Raw genomic sequence first — 20891 nt, 5'->3', positions numbered from 1 at the left:
TACGCCCTTATCAGAAGTTACTCTTGATTTTAAATGGTCTATCCACCAGTGGAAAAAACTTATTCTATTATATCGAAACTATGTGCAAAATTCCATTTGAATCCAAGGTAGTCGAGTTTCATCGTTTACCGATATGGCGTGGAACCGCTCAGTCCTAGAGATATCTAGAGAGAGCCAAAGAATTTCTAAGGGGATGTCAAAAGTTTCCGTAAGTTTCCAAAAAGTACCAAACCTAATGGATCAGCGAGGATCTAACTAGCGGTCATGACAAGCAATAATAACTATTGAAAGCATTCAAATCAGGACTGCACCGAAAAGAAATTAGCAACATTCAAAACGCTTTTTTTTTTTTAATTTCTTTATTAGTATCATTCCAAACATTACATTCATTTCTTATATCTAGGTGTTCTGTGTTATTTGACAACACTATCATCCTAATTTGGTAAAATAAATTTAAGATTTAATTAACATTTTGTTAACAACATATTACATTTCATTTGCCGTAGCAGTTCAGTTTTTTTTACAGGTGAGTTGATTTCACCTGCTTATAAGAGAAAAAAAAAAACGTTTTTAATATACTTAACCTAACTTAACCTAAACATATAACGCATTAATCGTGGCAATAGAAGATTGTAACGATTTTTGCCTGAAATTATTAATGATTGTATTTGACATTTGTTCCAATGTTTCAACATTGGATATTCTATGTAACTCATTGGTACTATACCAGGGAGGTATAGTACCAATGAGTTACATAGAATTTCCAATGTTGAAACATTGGAACAAATGTCAAATACAATCATTAATAATTTCAGGCAAAAATCGTTACAATCTTCTATTGCCACGATTAATGCGTTATATTTTTAGGTTTAGTTAGGTACCACATTCAAAACGCTTGTTCTCCAAACTTATTGCACCTTTTGTACCAAAATTTCCGGAAGGATTTCAATATTGTATATGGGTCAATCCATACCAAGTGTCCACAAAACAGTACAAAGGTGTCCGAACATCACCGATTTCAACCAAATTTTGGCTGTTTGCATGTTTCAAGTGAGTGTACATTTGACAAAAATTTTGTTGAAATCGGTGATCGCTGATTCGTTTACACGTCCTGTAGACACTTGGTCATTCCAAACCCATATAGTTTGAGATAGGGCATTAAGTTTCTTAAAAAGATATTAAAAATAGATTAAGGTTTGCCCTGCCCACTGGGCCCACACATGTCATTTTAATGTCGCACAAAATGCGATTTTGGAAACATATTTAGGCAAATCATAATTTAATAGCAAAAAAAATTACAGGAAAAATAGTGAAAAAAATCATTATGTTGAAAACTATGTTTAAATTATGTTTATATCATGTTATGTTTTATGTTATGTTTTTTTTTTACAAATGGTTTCAAAATTGATATAAATAACTAAACCAAATAAAATGAATTCGTTTTTGATCTCAGTGCTCAATGTATGTTATGAAACATTTTCATGTTAAAAATATATTTTTTTTGTATAAATGTGGATCAGTGCCGAATTTAGGCTCCAGGAAAGCCGGGTCAGATTTTTTGAAGGGGCCCTAGATACAGCATGAGTTTAAAACACTAAAAATAGCAAAGTTAAATGACGATCAGATTTTCAGTAGAGATTTAAGAAAATTGGGTACAATGTACAGTGCTGTTCGGAATAATATCAACGTCAATCGATTTATCAATTTTTCTGTCGAGAAGTGAGATAGTACTTGAAATGCTTCAAAACTATAGCAAATTTTTGATTTTAACGTTTTTGTTCTACAAATATTTTAAAATATTTTGTTTTAATTGTACGTTTGTTAATGAGGTGAAGGCCGTTTATAGAAACTCAACGTCAAGCAGAAACTATATATTTTTTAAATTGCTTTTATTTCGAACAATTTCATCAGTAATTCATTTTCCGACAGATGCTTAGAAAAAAGTGAAATTTACTAAAGTTACAAAATTGAATTTCTGTAGAGAAAATTACAGCTTTTTTCGGTTTTTTCATCTACTTATAGGTATTCTACTAAACAGCTCGAGGATTTATTATCAAAATTCTACGGTTTTTAAGTTTTAAACGTCTGGCAGAAAAATAACATAATTCGTAGAAGATTGGCTTGTTTTTATAACTTCCATATAATTTGTATGGAATGGAAAATTGCTGAAAAAACTTCAAAATCGATTTTCTCAAAACCGAACCTTCAGCTGTTGAGATTACGGTGAAATTTCACCGGAATCCGTAATTTTTCTTCAGTGTGTGTGTGACTCGATCAAAGAATCATGTCTCACAGGAGTTCAGAAAACGATATGAGCAAGATAAATGCGATTGTTACTAAAAATAAGAACGCTGAAAACGATTCCGGTGTCAAAACTTTCATAAATATGTTCAGTTTAGCATAATTCACAAATTACCATAAAGAATGGTGAATTTGCTTAGAAAATTGCCTACATTTAAGCGTATTCCATAATTCAAGATGTTTTTGATTATGAAATAACTCAAAAACGAAATGACTTGTAAGAATCTAGCCTTCATATTCGGCTTTAGGGACCATGGTTTTAGTAAGGAAAGATATTTTCAATATTTTTGTACGTTTTTTTTTCATGGGTGACCAATGTTACCCCATATAAGCTTAAATAAAAAATCACTTAAAACATTTTTTTAAACATGTTTTAAACTATTAAAAAACAAAATACAGTATATAGACACAAGCAATGCGTATCAGTACTTGTTTTAAAAATATAAAACTTGCAATTTATACATTTTCAAACGAAATTTTTAAGACATATCCACAAAAATGATCAATGGTACCCCGGATTACGGTTCTACTTTGTATCTTCAATGAATATCATGCGAATAGTAAATGAGCTATTATGGCAAAATTTGATATTGGTTTGTTCTCATGAATTATTGAAACAAAATTTTCAAATATATAAATAATTACATATTTTACTGTGATGGCGAAGTTTGTTATGGGAAGTATGCACTTCAACAGAAAAGTAATCGCCTATCTCGATGCGTGGGAAATTTCTTGCAAGAAATGCTCAAGAAAAGCATTTTTCTTTGATCGCAGTACGCAGTTGAAAAGAAATGTCAATCCAAATGGAGCTCACTGTAGGAATTTGACCATTTCTTGGGCAGAATTTTTTTACTTTTCTTGAGCGGAACAGCATACTTAGCTTTATTCTTCATATATTGCTGTTTGCATTTGAGGTGCAAATCTTCACTAAATGTCCTTTAAATGCGATAAGACGAAACAATCAAAGGACACCTAGCAACGATTACACACATCATCGCCAACCTAGCATAGAAAAGATTACTTTGACATCGGATTGCCTGTAGAAAGTCTTACCGCGTTTGGTGTTCCCGCATTTGATATTTGCGTTTCAAATGCACACAGCAATATTAAATGTTTTTTAGTATTTTTGCACAAATAACAAATTTTACCATGATAGTATATATTTTGTTATCAATTAGTTACTACACGACTTTCAAGTACCATCAATCATACCAACTTCTTGCACTTTCTTTATAAGCATTTACACAATCACTTGTTTAAACCATTGCCATTTTCAATTTGTTAGATAAGGTAGCGTGGGGCAAGTGAAAAAATGGAAATCGTATAGTTTAGATTCTTCACAATTATACGGGAAATGTCGGTCTCCCAAGGAACATCTGAATATCAAATTAATTACCTCATTACTCGTGGTAAAGATGGATAAATCAAGGGTGAAATTATGAAAAAAAAATCCATGTGCTCGGCTGGGATTTGAACCCAGGACTCTTGTACGCTAGACGAGCGCTTGGTGACCCAATAACTCAGTTGGTTACTTACTTACTTATTTGGCTTTACATCAATTATCTTGATAAAGCCTCGCCAACAATATTTCGCCAATTCCCTCGGTTCATGGCCGCTTCTCTCCATCCTCGACTGTGACCCACGCTCTCCAGGTCCTGGTGTACCTGGTCAATCCACCTAGCTCGCTGCGCCCCACGCCTTCTTGTTCCGACCGGATTCGTGGCGAACACCATCTTTACAGGGTTGTTGTCCGGCATTCTTGCAACATGCCCTGCCCAGCGTATCCTTCCAGCTTTAGCTACCTTCACGATACTGGGTTCGCCGTAGAGTTGAGCGAGCTCGTGGTTCATCCTTCGCCGCCACACGCCGTTCTCCTGCACGCCGCCGAAGATCGTCCTTAGCACTCGGCGTTCGAAAACCCCAAGAGCTTGCAAGTCCTCCTCGAGCATAGTCCACGCCTCATGCCCATAGAGGACTACCGGTCTTATGAGCGTTTTGTACATCGTGCATTTGGTGCGGGGGTGAATCTTTCTTGACCGCAGTTTCTTCTGGAGCCCATAGTAGGCACGACTTCCGCTGATGATGCGCCTTCGTATTTCCCGACTAACATTGTTGTCAGCCGTCAACAAGGATCCGAGGTAGACGAACTCGTCCACCACCTCGAAGGTATGTCCGTCTATCGTAACACTGCTTCCTAGGCGGGCCCTGTCGCGCTCAGTTCCGCCAACCAGCATGTACTTTGTTTTCGACGCATTCACCATTAGCCCGACTCTTGTTGCTTCGCGTTTCAGGCGGGTGAACAAATCTGCCACCGTTTCAAATTTTCTCCCAATAATATCCATGTCGTCCGCGAAGCAAACAAATTGTCCGGATCTCGTGAAAATCGTGCCTCGACTGTTAAGTCCGGCTCTCCGCATGACACCTTCAAGCGCAATATTGAACAACAGGCACGAAAGTCCGTCGCCCTGTCGTAGTCCCCGCCGAGACTCGAACGAACTGAAGTGTTCGCCCGAGATCTTCACGCAGTTTTGCACACCGTCCATCGTTGCTCTGATCAATCTTGTGAGCTTCCCGGGAAAGCTGTTCTCGTCCATGATTTTCCATAGCTCTATGCGGTCGATGCTATCGTATGCCGCCTTGAAATCGATGAACAAATGGTGCGTAGGGACCTGGTACTCACGGCATTTCTGGAGGATTTGCCGCACGGAAAAGATCTGGTCCGTTGTCGAGCGGCCGTCGATGAAACCTGCTTGATAACTTCCCACGAACTCGTTTGCTATAGGTGATAGACGACGGAAGAGAATCTGGGATAGCACTTTATAGGCGGCGTTTAGGATGGTGATTGCACGATAATTTTCACACTCCAGTTTGTCGCCCTTTTTGTAGATAGGGCATATAACGCCTTGCTTCCACTCCTCCGGTAGCTGTTCCGTTTCCCAGATTCTGACTATCAGCCGATGCAGACAAGCGGCCAACCTTTCCGGGCCCATCTTGATGAGTTCGGCTCCGATACCATCCTTGCCAGCGGCCTTGTTGTTCTTGAGCTGTTGAATGGCATCCTTAACTTCCCCCATCGTGGGAGCAGGTTGATTTCCGCTGTCCGCTGTGCTGACGTAGCCATCGCCTTCGCTGTCCTGACCTTCTGTGCCTATGTTCTCTGCGCTGCTGCGTAGTGCTGCTTCCACCACTGCGCTCTGCGTAGTGCTGCTTCCACCTTTCGATCACCTCGCGTCCGTCCGTCAAGATGCTCCCATCCTTATCCCGGCACATCTCAGCTCGCGGCACGAAGCCTTTGCGGGATGTGTTGAGCTTCTGATAGAACTTCCGCGTTTCTTGAGAACGGTACAGCAACTCCATCTCTTGGCATTCCACCTCTTCCAGGCGGCGCTTTTTGTCCCGGAATAGGCGGGTTTGCTGTTTCCGCTTCAGTCTGTATCGTTCCACGTTTTGCCGCGTACCATGCTGCAGCATTGCAGCCCGCGCTGCATTCTTCTCCTCTAAAACCTCCTGGCACTCCTCGTCGAACCAATCGTTTCCTGAGCTCCGTTCCACATATCCGACAATGCTTTCGGCAGCGTCGTTAATGGCTGCTTTGACTGTCCTCCAGCAGTCCTCAAGAGGGGCCCTATCGAGCTCGCCCTCATCCGGCAACGCTGCCTCAAGATGCTGCGCGTACGCATTGGCGACATCCGGTTGTTTCAGCCGCTCGAGATTGTACCGGGGCGGCCGTCGGTACCGTACATTGTTGATGACGGATAGTTTTGGGCGCAGTTTCACCATCACCAGGTATTGGTCGGAGTCAATGTTGGCGCCACGATAGGTTCTGACGTCGGTTATGTCGGAGAAGTGCCGTCCATCGATCAAAACGTGGTCGATTTGCGATTCTGTCTGCTGAGGTGATCTCCAGGTGTACCGATACGGGAGGCTGTGCTGGAAATAGGTGCTACGAATGGCCATATTCTTGGAGGCGGCAAAATCTATCAGTCGTAGGCCGTTCTCGTTCGTCAGCCGGTGGGCGCTGAACTTTCCAATCGTCGGTCTGAACTCCTCCTCCTGGTCAACCTGAGCGTTCAAATCTCCTATGATGATCTTGACGTCGTGGCTTGGGCAGCGGTCGTACTCGCGTTCGAACTGCGCGTAAAATGCGTCCTTGTCATCATCAGTGCTTCCGGAGTGTGGGCTATGCACGTTGATTATGCTGAAGTTAAAGAATCGGCCTTTGATTCTTAACTTGCACATTCGTTCATTGATCGACCACCACCCGATCACGCGCCTTTGCATATCACCCATCACTATGAAAGCTGTTCCCAGCTCGCGTGTGTTGCCGCAGCTCTGGTAGATGGTATGATTACCTCTAAACGTTCGCACCAATGCTCCTGTCCAGCACACCTCCTGCAGCGCTACGATGTCGAAACCGCGGTTCTTCAGTACATCGGAGAGTATGCGAGTACTTCCAATGAAGTTGAGAGATTTGCAGTTCCACGTACCGAGTTTCCAATCGCTAGTCCATTTTCGTCGCTGTGGTCTTTGCCGATTGTTCCGGTCCGTATTCTCTCGTTGACGTTCCTGTGCTGATGTGTTTTTACGGTTGGCTTGCAGGGCCTGACACCAACCCCCTAGATTTCCGGAGGACCATTCCCCCTAAATGTTCGGAGCGCCATAGTGCGCAGTTTAGCTTAGAGTCCTTCTCTGGCACTCGGACGATGATCAGCCGCCCCTGACATGGGAAACAGACGCTGTTGTGAGCCGCTCCTAACGTGGAGTACAGACGCTCCAGATTTGCAAAAGCAAACCCCTCCTTCCCTGTCAGCATACGACCAAAGTTCCCACCGGGGGTTGGTTACCCGATCTTCCCCAAGGTTACTCGTACCCCGGCCAGTACCACGAGGAGGTAGGGATAGGAGTTGCTGGGCAAGAAGCTAAGGACCGCACAAAGGGGTCTATTTTATTCCTGCAGGTACGCGAGGTACCAATGGTACGCCATGCCCAGCCATTTACCGCGTCGACTCAGTTGGTTACAAGTTTAGAATTCAAATGTCCACAGACCACGTAGACCTTTTTCATAGCCTATATCCATCCATCTTATGTTTACTACAGACGCGCGCAGAGCGAGTGCGATTTGTTTAGTGTTGAAACTGTTTGCCCAATGAGAATATATACTAAGGTGTGGAAGAAGAAGCAATGGCTATGTATTAGTAAAGACAAAAAAACGTAAACAAAATAAACTACGTCACTAATTTCCACGGCTTCTTATGGCTTCGTTTGTAGTTGTGAGACATTTTGCACCGTACACCGATGTCACGCACACTAAATGTCTTCTTCCTCACCTCGGTATATATTCTCATTGCTGTTTGCCTATCATACCTACATCGCTTCCACAGCAACTGTATTGTGGAAGAGTAAAGATGCGGGAAGGCTATCAACGAGTCGTTCTCACCCAAGTGACGACATGACTAGCGGAATTTGGGGCAAGTGTGCCACCTTAAGCAAATTGTTCTCTAACTTTGCCTAAAGCTTATAAAATCCACCAATTTAGCCTCATGATTTTAGTTTCACATCTTTTCATAATCACTGTACCATTTAAAAAGAAAATAACTTCAAAAAGTATTAGTTTTGGAGCTTCTCAAATATCATCCAAAATAACCTATTTTTTGACACTATGGGGCAAGTGTGCCACCCATATGGGGCAAGACGGCCACCTAATGAACATCGCATGTAATTCTACTTGTAGTGAAATTTTATTTATTTCCTATTGATATTACTTACAAAGCAGACGCCAATCGATAATTTAAAAATAATTTTAAGTTTACCGTAATAAGGGGATGCTTTATAACAAGGTTCAAAACATGCGTAATTCCCTATTACACAATTCGTATAACTAAAATGGTTATTTTTGTCTCCATTCAATACAATATATGTATTACCCTTATATTACGGCGAATATGTATAATATTAAACTAGATCACCACTAAATAACGGTGAAATTTTGATGTAGATATGTAAAACGGTACTTGATAAGCCGAAAATCATGTTATTATTGAATATTTTGAGAAAACATAACTTTGGGGGGCAAACATGTAAGTTATTCCCCTACTATACTTCAGAAACTACTACTAGTGTTTCATTTTGGTTTATTATTATGATTTTGTTGATGATGTTCACATTTTTATCAATTTCACTCCAACAATTTTTGTTTACCAAATAGGTGGCACACTTGCCCCAATAAGTATACATTTCAACCAAACTGGATTTCGTATGTAAAACAAAATACTTTTTTCATTCAAATGCCACAATAACTTACACATTTGAATAGTTTCACGATGTACAGTACGTTAGAAAAATCTGTAAATAATTTACCTTTCATTATGCTATTTAGAAACAACGAAATCTTATAAAAATCCATTCAAATTTGGTTGTCTTTGCACAAGTCGATGTAAATACGTGAAAAATTGAGCAATTTTCATAATATTTTGATCATTGTATTGTGAACTATTAGGGAACATATTGTTAAGTTCAAAGAGAAAATATATATTGTAGTGTTTATAAAAAGCAGGGGTGGCACACTTGCCCCTATGGCACACTTGCCCTAAAGTCCGCTACTACAGAGAGGCAGTAACACTCTAATATAAATTGACGCTTATATTAAGTTGTTCGGTAATTCAATCCGCATGGTTATGAAATTAAATAACTCATTACACGTGATAAATTTCAATTCTTTGGGATTTGAATTTTGAACTTGTAACCAATTGAGTTATTGGGTCACCAATCGCTTTGAGGGGTCCACTTTGTCTAGTCCCAATAGATAACGCACAACATTCGAGTCAACAGAGGTACTAAATGATAAAACGTTATAATTGATCTAAATTATTGATATTTTGTTTGAATTTCCATTAATTTGGTGTAGTAACTATTTCCATTTGAAAATTGATGATCCTGTGGTGCCTAAAATGGTGGTAATAAGAATCAAATTACTGATAATAATATGATAAGCTATTAAAGTGTCAGAACAAAGAAGCTACCACTGATAATGAATACAATGAAAATTCTTGACAGTCCAATAAACAACAATCTGAAATCACTACCTACTAAGACTAAACAATAATTTCGTAGGCGATAAATGTCAAAATCGAATCACCCCCAGACATTTTATGGCTAGTGTAAAAAGCTGGATATGATTCGATATAGAAGTACCTGCAGTAAAGCTGGAAAGATTTACTAGGAAGTCTGGAAGAATCGAAAGGGGAATTTATAGGAGCATATTCCTTTATAGTTTCTGAGAAAACAAAATCCGAAAATCTTGTTTAAGAATGTTTAATTTCTTTCCATTTAAACATCAGATGATTTTTTTTGTTGATAAATTGCTTTGCAGAATTATTGTAGAAGCTATATGGTACTTCTTCTTCGTCTTCTTCTTTATGGCATTATGTCCCAACTAGTACTTAGCTTCTCAGCTTAGTAGCTTTTTGAGCACTTGTACAGTTATTAACTGAAAGCTATCTTTGTCAAGTAACCATTTCGTATGTCTATATCGTGTGGCAGGCACGATGATACTCTATGCCCTGAGAGTCGAGAGATCTAACCTAAATCTCATGTGAGGGAAGCCTTTTCTTACTTTCCTTCGCTTATGTCAAGCTTAAAGCCTGATTTGCTGCTGAAAAGGAATCGCAAAAGACATTTCTCGCAGATTCCTTGCAGAAATTTTCTACAGCGACTCCCGTTTGAACCGACATTTCTTTTCAACTGCTAGTGCGATGAGAAAAAGGCGCTTCCTTGATCGATCCCATGCATCAAGATAGGCCAAGAAATAACTTGTCAGCAGCAAATCAGGCTTAACTGTTGAAATATTTGTAAAGAATTTTAAGCCAATGCTTGAAAAAGGTCTCTGGTCGGAAACTGACACTTGTTTTACAGAGTGCACAATAAACGAGACACCACAATTGCGATGTTCCAAGTACCTACATAAGTAGCATTTCCAACTTGGCGACAGTGAAAACCGACGAGGATTAATTTCACGGTAAATCCACTCGGATATGGTACTCCATTATGGTAATGATTTTGAGGATTAAAATGAGCAAAAATTGTACCACGTTGCATTTTGCCTTCACCCCACAGGTGAACCACGTATAATCATCGTTGCCACATGGGTACGAGAAGATTACCACCCAAATCAAAATCCCGTCAGCACTTGTCAGCGGCCCATTTCCGTGCTCGGCTGCGTCAGCTTTTTCAAGAGAAGAGAAATGACATCCGGCGAAAAATCCGCCGGTTCGTGTAAAACAATAAGGCTCAAAACAAAGCAAGCCACGAGTCACGTTACTAATTGTCTACTTCAGGCGTATCCAACCATGTTGGATCACGGGCCATATATAAGACCAACTATTTTGGGGCGATCATGGGGGCCATCCTTAGCCAAGTGGTTAGAGTTCATGGCTACAAAGCAAAGCCAAGCTGAAGGCGTCTGGGTTCGATTCCCGCTCGGTCCAGGGTCTTTTCGTAATGAAAATTTCCTTTGATTTCCCTGGGCATAGTGTATTATCGTACTTGCCACGCGACATACGAATGCGAAAATGGAAACTTTGGAAAAGAAAACTTATTCAACTAATAACTGGGGAAGTGCTTATAAGAACACTAAGAAGCTGAGAAGCAGGCTCAGTCCATTGAGGACATAGTGTCAAGAAGATGAATGAAGTATGGCCGATTATAGAGAGCGAAAAATTATTTTTAAATTGAAAATGAAAATTTATAATCACATTTACACACAACATTCGATTATTTTCAAAATTATGAATTTAGGTTTAAGTTTAGTTTATTATTAAATAAAAAAAACTAAATTAATTAACTCATTACGCGTGGTAAAGATGGATAAATTATGGGTGAAATTATGAAAAACACCCACGTGCTCGGCTGGTGTTGGTATGAACCACTAACTAATTGGTCTTGGTATGATCTAACTTTGAGCTGGTAGATCAATAGCTAGATATAAGAGAAATCTTCAAACTTTTCGTGGGCCGCACACATTAGGCAATCCTGATCTACTTTCAGGTTAAAAACGCGCTCTCGTCTGAATGGCAGGGCCATGATTAAAATAAAATTAAATTCATACGAATCAGCGTGAACGCAATTCTAAATTATTCTAAATTTTCCTTATCCCCTCTCCCGATAATCGCACCCACAGGTACTGCTCCTCCCGCTGCTGACGATTGGGACCTCGTTAGCGATAACGACATCCCCAATCGAGACGCCTCCATCCAAAGCGGAACCCAGCCGGAAGGATAAACGTGGCATCTTCGGTCTGGGAGCCTACGCTCCGGCGGCCCCTGTGTATGGTCACGCTTTTGCCCACGCCCACGCCCATGCCCATGCTCTGCCTGCTGCGCCTCTGCCTCTGCCTCATTTCCACGATGGTGTCGTAGTAGGCGCTGCCCCAGTTCCCCCACCGGCCATTGCAGCCCCTGTTGGGCCGTTCCTGGGGGCTCACGCACACACCCACAGCCACACGGTGGTCACCAAGAAGATTGGCATTCCCATTCCGCAGCCGTATGCCGTTCCGGTGGAGAGGCCATATCCCGTCCCAGTTAAGGTAATTGAATTCTTTCGTGCATTTTTAATCGTAAATTCCCCATTTCGCATATGATATATTTATTACCTGTCGTCGGCAATGTCAGGGCGCAGAAATTCGACGGTCATAGTCCACATGGTGGACCAATTGAAATTGATTTTTTTGGGAGATCGCTTGTGAAAAGAGGATTCATTTTTCATTGACACAACTTGTTCGAGCGAAACAGTTGCAGTGTGGTACACAGGGTTACCGACCATACTCTTCTTAGAGTACACTTGCCCGAAAAACTTGTTATGCCTATTGCGATGTTTTTATTTGATTGAAATCATCAATGGACGGTCAACACTCCCTGTGTTAGCTTCTCAAGCGTTTGTTTGCAGATTTCCCCCACGTAAAAAAATGTACTGAAGACAGCTGAAGACACATAACTTGATCTTTGAGAAATGCCAAACAGTTTTTTTGTTTCGCTGTCATATGGTAACCCTACTGGTACATCATATTTGGGGATATGGCAAAAATTCCATCGACCGTTATTACTGGACCGCAATGACAGCAGTTCAAATATATGTCCACCCTCGAGGTTGCGCTTGGAATGACCGTTGAAATAATGTTTTCCTTTATACATGACCTCGCGATCCAACCTCAATATCAATTTAGTTTGATTCGCTAGCATAACTTCTAACCAACAAATATGAGTGAGACCACGTGCATTGCGGCTATGCATAATTAGAAGGGACTTTTCGATTAAATTGGTAAAACCATCGACCTATGGAGTTGAAACTTCTTTTTCATACGATTGAAAGAAATTATTATACAGTTAACTCTCCCTTACTCGATATTCCGTATCTCGATATCGAGTTAGAGAACCATACTAAGAGTTGGTTTTCATGGCTAACTCGATGGTCCCTTGGATTGCAGTTGCATTGGTTTTGTGTTCTGTAATTCGATACCTCCCTAATTCGATGGTCCCTTCAATAACGAGTAAGGGAGAGTTAACTGTAATACTAACTCAAGACTCACATTTTGTATCGTTCTTTATCCAGGTGCACGTCCCCATCCCAGTAGACCGTCCCTACCCTGTTGCGGTCCCGAAACCGTTTGCCGTTCCCGTCGACCGGCCCTACCCGGTCCCAGTGGATCGCCCGTATCCGGTTCCCGTGGCGCAACCCGTCCCCGTTCCGGTGGTGAAACACGTCGGAGTGCCCGTCCCCGCGCCGGTGCCAGTGGCCGTCCCCAAACCGGTGCCCGTCCCGGTGCACACGCCCGTTGGACCGTACGGACCGGATCCGTGGGTTGGTGCCAAGCTGTGGTGAAGCAGATGGATGGGAAGTCAATTTTATTCCGCCAGGTGAAATATTACTGGCGACAACAGCACAAAACTATGAAGAGATTATAAAATGACCACCACTGGTGGATTTAGGTTTAATTTTATTATGTTATTTGAAATACAATGGTGCATAGAAGTGATTAGGAGTTGTTAAGCGTATACAGGTGAATTGCAAGTGCCCTATCAGCTTTTTCAATAAAGGAGGTAATCTACGAGCTTCCATGAAACACTAGGATAAAGATTCAAATTGATATTTGGTTAGCAGATTGATATTTATTTATTGATTTAGGTAGTTCAATAAAAATGACATTTTAAAATCAACACCTGTTTTTTTTTCATTCTTGGCGAGACCTTAGGCGTATTAAATAGGGTAAATGATGGCTTCGGCACCCTGAGGGTATTTTCGGCAACACTAACTTATCGTCCTTGTTTAAATTTATCTATGGAACAAGAGTTAACTTCAATGTACTCAACATATTCCTTGAACTATAATCTTCCAATATAATATATAATATTTTTGTGAAAGATGTGATTTAATCTTTCACAAAAATATTATATATCATGGGTTTTATCATTAAATCAAATAAATGCATACGAAATTATCGTCATTCGTGAGCTGCCGAATAAAACAACACAAGAACAGCTTACAAAAACTCACCACTTTAAAAGGTCCAATTCTCAGCTCCAATGCCAATTTTTTCACACAAGCTACGCACCGATCACTTATGCACTATTGAACTTTTGATTTGTATATAAAGCACTCGAAAATACTTAATTTTTATGCTTTAAATCACAAATTGAAATTAATGCACTTTGATTTCCTCGGCAATCAATTTTTATTGCTGGACTAAGTTGCCAGAAAACTATGTTCAATTGCGGTGTATTTATTATTCACGATTTAAATTCACCGAAAAAATAGAACACAACTAATTAGTTTATTGGAATTAGCCAACAAAGCATGCATTGGTTACAATTGAGCCTTTTAATACTTTCTTATTAATAGATTGTAGGGCATAATATTCAATATACTGAGAAACAGATAAAAGATACGTCTTTTAATAGTTGAACTATTTTGGCAACACTCCTGTTGTTCTACAGGCAATCAGAGGATGATGTTTTTGTGTCGAGTCATAAGTGAATTGATTTGCAAAGGGCCTATTCTGATTTTCTCATACACTGAGAATAATAGGAACGCAAATCAATTTTACTGGCAAAGTTGATCCGAATGGATCGAACAATATTCATAAACCAAAAAAAAAAAGTGGAACATTGAAAACAAATGTGCAAGTACCGTCGTTGGGGGTGAGATTTGGCCAAAAATGCGTAAGTCCTCATTTATTTTTGAACAAATTTCGCAATTTAACTTGATGTGTTCGACTAAAAAAAATGTATTCTCATTGCAAAAATATATTTCACGGGCAGGCATCAAAATTATCAGATAGACGATGATACTATCATCTATCTGATAGACAACTGATACTACCAGTTCAGCCAGATGATACTATCACTTCTTGTCCATCCTGATAGTATCAATGAGATAATGGTTCCCATCAGAGAAAGAGGATAGAGTGATAGTATCCATATCCCAAAAAAATCTTATGATGTACAACATCTCTCAAATAACAATAATAGAGGTTCTATCTTTATCAATTGATAAAAATAGAATAAAAATTGTTGGACGATGGGTATAGAAATTTAACTAAATTCCATATTTAGCAATCCAATGTGGCGGCTTCAGGAGAGTAAGAATTGTTGGAAACCCATGCAATATGGGTATTTTCGGAACGGGCACGATGAGGATATGACGAAAATCGATATCCGACGCCATTTTCAAATCCAAGATGGCGGCCTCCGGATTAGTACCGGGTACCCCCGTTGGTTTGACCACATTTAATCTGAACACTTTTTAATATGTACCCCGCTAATTTGCACATCGTTCAGATTAAAAATGGTTCAAACGTCATTTAGCTCATGGAACGGAGTGAAATGAGATGGAACGCCGTGGAACGGAATGCAAAATCAAAACAAAACAGTGAAAGAGGTAACCAAAAACACGTTTCTAGGGTGACTAGATGTTCAAATTAAAAATGAACCCCGTTCAAATTAACGGGGGTGCACGGTAAAATAATTGGAAACCCATGCAATATAGGCATTTTCGGAACGGGCGCGACGATGGGATGACGAAAATTGATGCTCGACGCCATTTTGAAATCCAAGATGGCGGCATCTGGTCAAGAAAAATGGATCATTAAAATAACCAAAACGGCCGCTATGGAAAGAATAGATAGCGCCACCGTAGCATTGTGTGTTTGACAGAACAGCAATGCTGTCACAATGTTAAATCCAATATACAGTGGCGCCTTTGTTTTGATGCGGTGAGCACTGACAAAAACTACCTTCAATGATCCATTGTTGAAAACCCATGCAATATGGGTATTTTTGGAACGGGCACGACGAGGGGATGATGAACATCGATATCCGACGCCATTTTGATATTGCATGGATTTTCAAGGATTTTACCAAACCGGAGGCCGCCATCTTGGATTTCAAAATGACGTCGGACATCGATTGCCGTCATTCTCTCGTCGTGCCCGTTCCGAAAATATCCATGAGAACATACCTTGGTTTGTTTTTATTGGCCTTTTCCCATTATGCGCAAGATTTTGGTTTCAGTATTTGTATCAATGATATGATAGATACCCAAGGAACAATTGGTAGCTTTTAAGATACTTACGTGTTTAATACAAGCTGCATAGCAGCAACCATTGCTGAACAAATTTTTAGTTGAATCATTAATTGAATAACATTAATTTCCGCTTATAAAAAAGCTGTTATTCCACTTGCAGTTTGTGTTTTGAATAAGAGCTGAATAAACCTCCGAAAATGCAAATATAGTAGCTTTTGTTCTACAACACATAAAAAGTTTAACAATTGACTGATTAAAAGCTTCTATAGGTTGTAGCCATCATTTTAGTAGCATATTGAACATTTGATTAACAACAAATCGTACAAAAGTTTCAGTGTCTAATACTTAAAATGTTGACCAGCATGATTAGTAAAACTTATAAACAATGTGAATAACAGTATATGAGTATGCTCTTATTCAAGCAAAACATATTATGTCTTTTTATGTTATTTTCAAATGTTTCAAATGATTTTCAAATCAAATCCAAGACGTGTATGCGATGGATGGATTAACGTAATGGACGTAATGGCGACGTAATGTATCAACGAGGGTAAATTTCGAATCACATTGGATTAAAAATATCAAAATTTAAATTTTCCAAATGTAGTGATCATCATCTGCGACGTTATTGATATCGGAAAAAGTTACTAATCATAACATTTTTAATGATAATCGAAGTATAAATAATAATTTAACAATAGTTACATGAAAGTGGTTACCCAACTTACAGTCAAGTGTCACAAATAAACATACATAGTTAATTATTGTTGAATAATGGTGACAGCTGAAAAAATGCCCTACAAAGAGCTGAGAAGATGGTATTTAGATCCAAATTTAAGTCAATGTTCAACATTTTTCATTGGAATGAATAATAGTAGAATCAACACTTATTAAACTTCTCCAAAGAATCTCTGCCGACTTGTCAAGATAGTTTTACTAATGAGTTGAACAAGTCATTTTTCCTTCTATTAAAGAGCCAATATTCCACCAAACAAATATAATTGTGTAAACAGATGTACAGGAGACGAACTAACGATTTGGTTGCTTCGCACTTCAGCTGTTTCCATGCTTAACATGAACATGATTAAAAGCTGAATAGGTATTTTATAACATCCTAATACAACATAGATATATCATCCCAGCAGGTCATCCAAAGAAGTCCAAAATAACGATTACTAAACACATTGTTCAGCAACAAAGAAGCCTTACAAAATAGGTCACACCATAACCAAATTTTTGAAAAATGGACAAAATATCTAAAAATTGCGTTGTATTCCTAATGTATTGCAATGTTCAACTTATCAATATTATTATTATTTATCTTTATTTGAGTGGATTTTCACCCTTGGCGAATTCGTCACTAACTTACTAATATATAAAAACATGTTGGATACAATAATAACTGATGCTTTCTCAATACAATATTCATATATGTTTAGAAAATATTTTGAATCAGTCTTCTGACATAGGATTATTGATTGAAATATATTTTATATTTGTATAATGTTTAATAGATGGAAAAAGTGCGACAAATAATTAAAATATTAACCTAGTACAGTCGACTCTCCACATCTCGATGTTCTACATCTCGATATCTCTCCCTATGTCGATGATTTTTTCGGTCCCTTCACTCTGCATACATTTTCACTCTCCATATCTCGATATCCTCCTTATCTCGATATCTCCATATCTCGATGTGATTTTCGTTCCCAATTTTCTCTCCGTATGTCGATATGCCCATTATCAAAGGTTACTAGACTAGATTTTAGAGATTCAAAACAATTTGCGAAGACGAAATGACATCTGTTTGTTTTTGATTTTCCTGGCAACGGGGTGATTTTCAATCTAGTATTCGTTAAAAATTTGTTCTATGTCTCGATCTCTCCCTATCTCGATGGTCCCTTCGATATCGAGATGTGGAGAGGCGACTGTAGAAATATTATACATTAAATAAATGATTTTTAGTATAGTTAGATGAACAATTCAATTAAAGTTTTAACAAGTTAAAACTTATTATGAAATTCGATTGATCATTTCAGACTGTTTTTACTTTGTGAATAAACTTTATTTTTGACCAGCATTGAAATAAATTTTCTCACTGTGCGCTATAAATAGCCCTCTGAGTTCAGCTCGCATCAGTACTGAACAGCAGCAGAAGTAATGCGCTTATTCAGTTGTTGATCAGCATAGCACGTGTTGATTAGTTATTGTTGAATAGAAGCTCAAGCATGATCAATAATCAGCTACAAGAGGTTTATATTGGGCACTGGAAGGCTGATATATGAATTCAAGTATGGCGCAGATGGCAAGGTATACCGCTGACGATGGGAAGGTCTCGAGTTTGAATCCAGTATTCAGGTAATTATTAAAAGTGTGGTTATTAATTCATGGTAAAGGTATACACTGCATTTGATGTATACAGTGTTAGCTATTTTTAGTCATTTATTTGTTTTCAATCAATTATGTGGCAGTTGAATAAAAGCTGAGATGAATGCTTATAAAGCGATTTTGAAGTTGTAGAATAAAGTCAATATACAACGACACGCTTTATAACTTCTCCAAATTTGTGTGAACAACGCCTGAACAAAGGATTCACTTGGAAATAATTAAAATGTTGTTAAACATAATGCTGAATTGAAATGCAATAATGTAGTTTTTTAAACTAGCGTTGTTAAATCATCAATCTTTATTAAGCTAAGTGAAACCTGAATAAACATCATTACAATATATGATTACAGTCACTAAATGATAAGAAGCTTATTAATTTCGCCAGATTTGCTTGAACAATGTGTGCGTAGCAGCTGCAAAGTAATATAATAAAGCAACTATTCAGTATGTAGTTGTGAAAAATTGCTTAATAAATGATTATAAAATAGGCAAATGTTTCTTGGGTAGGGATAGCTATAGAATTTTGCAAGTAGTATATTTTTACCCAAAGATAGATGATAAAGATATGCTTGATCCAACAGTGATAAAAAATGCTGATAGTATCTCCATCCGTCTATCAATTGATAGAGATAATATAGTCTATCTTCTATTCATCATGTTTCAAGAAGTGATAGTATCCCTATCACTACCCATAATGATAGTATCATTTGATAGTATCAAAAGATAGACGTGATAATGGTAAATGAGAGGGATAAATTTGAAGCCTGTTACCTGGAATCGAACCAAGAACCTTGTGATCGATAGGCTCGTGCGCACTCCCCTCGTCTATCGGGTTTATGGACAAAAGGTCGAAGGACAAAAGGTCGAAGGACAAAAGGTCGAAAGGACAAAAGGACGAAAATGATTTGCTTGGTGGGAAATTTTTCCTTCTTTGAAAAAAGATTTTAGAGCTTTTGTCTCCCCTTTTTTGTTCTTCGACCTTTTGTCCTTTCAACCTTTTGTCTTTCGACCTTCTGTCCTTTCGACGTTTTGTCTTTCGACCTTTTGTCATAGATTCCGGCTATCGACGCCTTGATGTGGGGTGATGCAAAAACGATAAATAAAGCTTTCGTATTGCAATCGTTCCATCTTTCTAAAGGCAAAATGTATGAATTTCTATAGTCCAGATCGCCGCATGTATAATTGATACGCAATAAGAACAAATCAAGAGAACCGTGTTCGACCATTCCCCCCTCCGCAACGGTCCTTGTATGAAAAAGTAAATTTTGTGTTTGAGCCTCAACGTTTGAGCCTACTCCCCCTCCCCCTAGAGTGTTGCGTAATTTGTGGACGGCGCCTTAGTCTGCACAAATTTAGTGACGTTGTGTATTCAATATGATTCTCAGCTCAGCTATTCTATTTATAACTTCAATGCTGTTCTCAGTGTAGTCTGTATTTTTCTGCATTGGCCCTTTCAACGAGTACAACATGATGAGTGACGTTCAATTTCAGGCATTGTCAACAAATACGAAAAGTTACCAATACATAACCTAGTTTTTGTACTTTTTTGGATTGCCGAAGAGAACAATTTTGTTGCCGACAATAGTAATTGCATTGCCGATAAAAGAACAAGTGCCTCGTGACTTTGGTGAGGAAAAATACACGATTTAGAGAACAAATTAGTGTTTTGTGCATAATAAATAATAAATTAAGTGTGCTCAAATGTAGTTCAGGTGTCTCCTGTTAATTGTTGTGCTTTGTTGTTGTGTATAATTGCCTTCCTAAAAGTTCAACTGCTTAGGCTGCCGACAATACGTAAGTTCCCCTACATATTGTAACGGACATGTATGTAATAGTTAGCGCAGTATGCAGTCAGTGTCACGCTATTTTCGTCTTCGTCGGTCTTGGGCGATACTTCTCCAGTTGCCCCGAACGTTTAGAGTCACCATGTTCTTTTCCACTGCGTACAGCCAGCGTATTCGTGGTCTTCCACAATGTCGCCTACCTTTACCTGGTTCCCTGCTGAATATTATTTTCGCAATTTCTTCCGATATTCGCCCTGAGTGACCAGCCCATGGAACTTTGCCGTATTTTAAAAGATTAACTATATCCAAATCCTTATACACATTGTGATGTTTTCAGTAATAATGAGTGGCACCCGTGGCACCAAAAGCACGGCCTGCTCATTAATATGCAGATCTACCACACACATGATATAACTCGTGATTCATGCGTCAGCGCCACACACCTCTTTCTAGTTTCCCACCGAGTATTGTCCGCAGCACTTTAAGCTCGAAAACACCGAAGGCTTTCCGGTCTGCCTCTTCCAACGTCCACGCTTCATGCCCGTAAAGAGCCACCAGAAGAATCAATGTTTTATATAGCGCGAATTTTGTTTCCGTTTGCAAGTTGCGGGACCTAAGCTAGTTGCGTAGTCTGTAAAAGGCCCTATTCGTAGCCGCAACACGTATTTTCACTTCGTGGGAAACTTCATTGTCACATGTCACAAGTGTTCTAAGGTATACAAATTCTTCAACAACTTCAAATGCATCCCCATCAAACACTGCATCAGCACCAATAGCACCTATACCAGCCTACCTCTATATCTCCCTGCAATTATGTACTTCGTTTCGATAGAATTAATGGTGAGG

At 39.1% G+C, this 20891-nt stretch overlaps 1 protein-coding gene across 1 annotated transcript in view; it reads left to right on the top strand.

Moving 5' to 3' along the window:
• Nucleotides 1-13508, top strand: part of LOC110679103 (tetra-peptide repeat homeobox protein 1-like) — a 44565-nt gene extending 31057 nt beyond the window's left edge. Inside the window, exons 2-3 of the mRNA XM_021853063.1 lie at nt 11477-11881; nt 12904-13508. Coding sequence (XP_021708755.1) covers nt 11477-11881; nt 12904-13173 — 675 coding nt within the window. The 3' untranslated portion in view covers nt 13174-13508. The remainder of the gene's footprint in view (nt 1-11476; nt 11882-12903) is intronic.
• The last annotated feature ends 7383 nt before the right edge of the window (nt 13509-20891 follow it).

The sequence above is a fragment of the Aedes aegypti genome, chromosome 3 (genome assembly GCF_002204515.2).
Source record: "Aedes aegypti strain LVP_AGWG chromosome 3, AaegL5.0 Primary Assembly, whole genome shotgun sequence".
NCBI lineage: Eukaryota > Metazoa > Arthropoda > Insecta > Diptera > Culicidae > Aedes > Aedes aegypti.
Note: the sequence above shows the minus strand (reverse complement) of the source record. Positions and strands in the feature narration are given on the sequence as shown.